Source organism: Triticum dicoccoides, chromosome 7A (assembly GCF_002162155.2).
Source record: "Triticum dicoccoides isolate Atlit2015 ecotype Zavitan chromosome 7A, WEW_v2.0, whole genome shotgun sequence".
Classification (NCBI taxonomy): Eukaryota; Viridiplantae; Streptophyta; class Magnoliopsida; order Poales; family Poaceae; genus Triticum; species Triticum dicoccoides.
The window spans coordinates 176512710-176517710 of NC_041392.1; the positions used below are offsets into that span (position 1 = coordinate 176512710).

Here is a 5001-nt window from a genome sequence, read left to right on the forward strand (position 1 = left end):
ACTTTAACCTCCTGCCTTCCACTTTCAGTGTAGTGGGGGGCTAGCTAAGCTTTGTAGAAAATAATACTGTATTCCCGCAAAAAATATAATAATACAGTATAATTCCAGTCTACGTCAAGCTCAATACTCGCGTGAACCTTTGACTCCCAAACCTGTCTGCCCCTTTTTCGCTCGCCCGTTTTAAACTCGCACACCCCACACGCACAATCACCGCAAAGAACCACGCGAACCGAACCCACGCACCATCAGCGAAGAGGAGAGGGGGCGGCCAAAGACAAGAGAAAACGCAGCCGCCGCCGGGAGGAGAGCGCAGCGTGGGAGCAAGGAGCGGCAGCCGGCAGGCAATGGGCAACAGCATCGGCGGCCGGCGCAAGGGCGCCAAGGTGATGCAGCTGGACGGCACCGCCTTCAGGGTGAAGCCGCCGGCGTACGCGGGCGCCGTGCTGCGCGACCACCCGGGCTTCCAGCTGCTCGAGTCGGAGCAGGTCAAGCTGCTCGGCGTCCGCGCGCGCCCGCTCGAGCAGGACGCGCTGCTCCGCCCGGGCCGGCTCTACTTCCTCGTCGCGCTGCCCCGCCCCACCGTGCCCCCGCGCCGCGCCTGGTCCGGCGCGCTCCACGTCGGCGCGCGCGAGAGGCTCGAGTCGCTCATGCTCACGCGCCGCTCCACCTCCGACCTCACCTTCCCGACCTCGGGCACCGCGCCGGCCTCCCCGATGTCCACCGCCTCCGAGGGCGGGCCGGTCCAGCTCAGGATGCGCCTGCCCAAGGCGCAGGTCGCCAAGCTTATGGGCGAGAGCCGGGACGCCGCCGAGGCGGCCGCTAAGATCATGCAGCTCTGCGCCGCCAACGGCGCTGTGACGCCGGAGCGGAGCCCGCGGTTCCTGCCGACGGCGGACTGGGGCACTGGTGGGTTCGCGCAGACGCCAGAGCGGAGCCCGCGGTTCGTGCCGACGCCGGACTGGGGCGCCGGCAGGTTCGCGCAAACCCCAGAGCGGAGTCCCAGGTTCGCCGTCACGCCCGAGTGGGGTGCCAGGTTCATGATGCCGACGACGCCGGAGAGGGGCGTAGAGACGGCGAAGACGCCGGATAGGTGGCCCGCTTTACCCCGCACGCCGGAGTATGCATCAGCGGACGTCAAGGCCAGCCGGAAGGAGGTAATGCACTGCTTCTTTCAAAGTTTTTTATTCAAAGTTATTATGGTCTGAATCAAATCACTGTATAGATTAGTCCTTTTGTATTGCTTTTCGCTCATCTGCATTTCAAAAAAAGTTTTGTGTGAAAGGGAAACAAAATGTTTTTTTAACACAGTACAGACGCAAGCGCTCATAGAAACACGCCAACACTCATCCTCTATGAACACACACCCTACCCCTATGAACACCTCCAAGAGACTAAGCCGATATATCATCTTGAGATTTTACAAAGTCATCGTTGACGCCTCGTAGCCAACGAGAACGTCTCTTCCCACTAAACGTGCATCGCCGGAAATCCTAAAATAAATTTAAGATAAATGCGAGTATCTCATTGCCCGGTCAAACAAATAATGCGGAAACTTTCACCCAAAAAAATGTATTACAATATGGTTTATTTTGACCAACACAAATTATAAAATAATAAATTAAGAATGTATATAGTTTATGTAAAGCGGATAAATGGTCCTCACCGTTTATTATCCAATAAAATTTCCTATGAAAATTAGCTTCGACTAATTCACACTGCCTCTGTCTCAAAATATAAGACGTTTTTGTATGCTAAACATAGCATGCAAATATTTCACTCTCCTTCACGCGGTTTGTTTAGGAATATGTAAACAAGCCATAGGAGCATCTCTAGCAGCATGCATATATCTTTGTTATGGACTGAAAAGTCAAAGCATCAAATACTGATACGCCATGGGATCCCTGCGTATGCAATGGGGAACGATTTGGAGCTGTTAATGGTGTGACCAGTATTCTCGGCCGATGCAGATGTGTCTTAAGTATTGAATAGCGTGTTTTGAGGTTTTTCAGGACACGTTACTACGGTAGTTATTTGTTGGCGATCAATTCTAGGATAGGACTGGTCGAGTGATGATGCAAAATACAGTTGCTTGTCATACTCCTACTTGAATATCTGGAGACACGAGACAATTCTTAGTTTTTGGCTGCGGATGAAACATAGCTGTAGCAGTCATAGATCTACCTTGGAAAATAGTTCGCGTGCTGAAGTTTCAGAACGAGCTCTCTGAACCTTCGACGTTGTCAACAGATTTTAGCACAGCAAGTCAGCAATAGCCCTGTTCAATCTTCAACCTAAAACTGTCGCGTTTCGTAGTATGGATAGTCCTTAGTCTGCGGATTCAGCATAGCAGCCATTCTGACGTTCCTTCCACATTTCTAATAGCTACTAGAACTGATCTACAGTCAGATCTGTGGAAAGTCTATGTCTGCGTACCCGAGATGATCTTAAATGGCCATTTCAAAACATTAGAAGTACCTGGATTATTATTCCACGGTAGCAGAAGAAACAGGCCGAGAGTCGCATCTCTGACCAGGTGTCCAGAGCGAGAGAGAAATTTTCAGGGATCATAACGAGACAAGTTGCTCGATCCGGTTTATACCCATTAGTGTACCTTTGGGCTGATTCTTTCCGGTCACCGTCACTAATGTACTGTCAACTTACTGGTTAAATTAATTTAGTGTTGAGCACCTAAAGTCAAACCAGCAAATCCTAACCGTTAAAGTAGTTTAGGCAGCAGCAGGCGACGGTTAGATGGTGGCATGATACTATCTCATTGAAGCTGTTTCCAGGGGAACTATCTCTTTGAAGTTCTTTGTTTTTGCGGGTAACTATCTCTTTGAAGTTAATCTCGTCACCATGACACCATTTAGCAATCGCTTTCTACCTGCGCCAGTTTTTCTCTCTCGGAGATAAGGGATATCACATCGGCAGAACCTTTCATTAGGACTTTTCTTTCATTTCTTTTCACAAGTAAATCATTGTTGGCCTCGGCATGTACTTTTTCATGTACCTGATGTTCTGATCTAGCAAATCTCGGCCTATCGTTGTCGTCCCCTGATGCGTGAACAGATCAGCAATTGGTTGACACGAATTACCCATCGCTTTTGCTGACATCTTCTCCTGTGATTTTTGTTTCTGTGGTGTTTCAGAAGCGAACGCGGTTCCTGGCCTTGCCGGATGAGATCATAGCATGATGGCTTCTCGTCCACCTGAAGTGATAGATCGATCGACCACAGATTGCCGGAGCTGGGGACGAGAGGCCGCCGACGGTTTCCTGCCTCGCGCCTCGCCCGCTTCTTCTTCTTCTCCTTCTTCTTCTTCATACGGCATGGAGCGTCGTTTTCCTCTCTTGTTTACCTTTTTAGCCTCGGCCTGCGATAACATTGCTGCGAGCTGTGGTGCTCTCAGTAGTTAGCTTAGGGGAGATGTATATGGACCTCTACGTATAAACTTACACACATATGATCCTGTGCGTGACGTTGGAGATCGGACCCGCCCTGTGTTGTCGACGGCGTCGGGTCGTCTCCCAACCTTGTTGCAATCGGCTTTCGCACGTCGCGTGCCGTCTGGTCTTTTTTTTTTTTTGTAAATACATACTTGGTTCAAGATGAATAATAATGGATCTAATTTAAGTGATTGTTTGATTCGATGTGGACACAAGGAAGACGCGCCCGGTTAGGGTCCTTCTTTTGCTAATCATGAGCTTTATTGATTACTTAGAAGCAATATACATTCGTGGATGATACAATCGCGGAGGAAAAAACCGAAACAAAGGGTCCTTTTCGACGCATTTTTAGTAAGAGACGAACGGAATGAGAGATGAATATTTTCCACGGTTCAAGAAAACGCATATTTTTTATATTTCAGCCACAACATCATGCATCTTTTAAAAAAAAAATCAGTCGCACCTTTATTTAAGCACCCCACACGGGGATTTCGTCCGAAATAGTCTGTACAATAAAATCTGGGGGCACATGCAGCCACACCTTGCTTAACTTTGTTGAAACTGCTTCCCTAGCTAACAAGTGGGCAGCTTTATTAGCATCACGCCTAACCCACGAAATCTTCCGGCTCTCCCTCAAGGCCAGCAGACGCTTGACCTCCTCCACCACAGGTCCTAGCGGTGAGAAGTCCCTTTGTGTGCCTTGAAGTTTACATACGATCTCCTTGCAGTCTATCTCGATATGTAGGTTGGCAATGTTCCGCTCCTCAGCCACCTGTGCGGCCCTTCTGCACGCCAGGAGTTCAGTCCTTGCGGGGTCACTTCCTAGTGGAAGGACATGGCAAAGGCCTCCCAAGAAAGCACCATCATGGTTCCGAAATACCAGCCCGGCTCCACCGCTGTCCCCCCTTTCGATGTGGCTCCGTCGACGTTTACCTTCACCCACCCCTCCTTCGGGGGCCTCCATTTCTCCTTCACCGCCGGCGTGTTTTGCTTGCTTTTTCGGCCATGTATCGATTGCCACTCGCCCATAAGATGGAAGACTCTTTTTGCTATCATATCCGCCTCCTCAATCCGCTGCCCATCGCGTGCATTATTCCTCGCGAGCCAGAGCGCACATGCACTCTGAACCATGACCGCTTGTAACACCCCGGATATGACTTTCCCAATATGTAATCCAACTCTTGCCGTTTCCGGCCTTAAGTTATTTTATTTTCTCGGGTTCGGGTTTTTGTCTCCGTGTGTTGTTATCGTTGTCATGCATCTTATATCATATCATCATGTGCATTGCATTTGCATACGTGTTCATCTCATGCATTCGAGCATTTTCCCCATTGTCCGTTTTGCATTCCGGCGCTTTGTTCTCCTCCGGTGGTCATTTCTACCTTTCTTTCGTGTGTGGGGATTAAACATTTCCGGATTGGACCGAGACTTGCCAAACAGCCTTGGTTTACTATCAGTAGACCTCCTGTCAAGTTTCGTACCATTTGGATTCCGTTTGATGCTCCAACGGTTAACCGAGGGACCGAAAAGGCCTCGTGTGTGTTGCAGCCCAACAC

At 49.7% G+C, this 5001-nt stretch overlaps 1 protein-coding gene across 1 annotated transcript; it reads left to right on the plus strand.

Moving 5' to 3' along the window:
- Positions 1–213: 213 nt before the first annotated feature.
- On the plus strand, positions 214–3632 carry LOC119332329 (uncharacterized protein At1g66480-like). The gene is made up of 2 exons (XM_037605508.1): positions 214–1154; positions 3150–3632. The coding sequence occupies exons 1-2, from the start codon at positions 345–347 to the stop codon at positions 3192–3194; spliced, it is 855 nt and encodes a 284-aa protein (XP_037461405.1). The 5' UTR covers positions 214–344; the 3' UTR covers positions 3195–3632.
- Positions 3633–5001: the final 1369 nt, after the last annotated feature.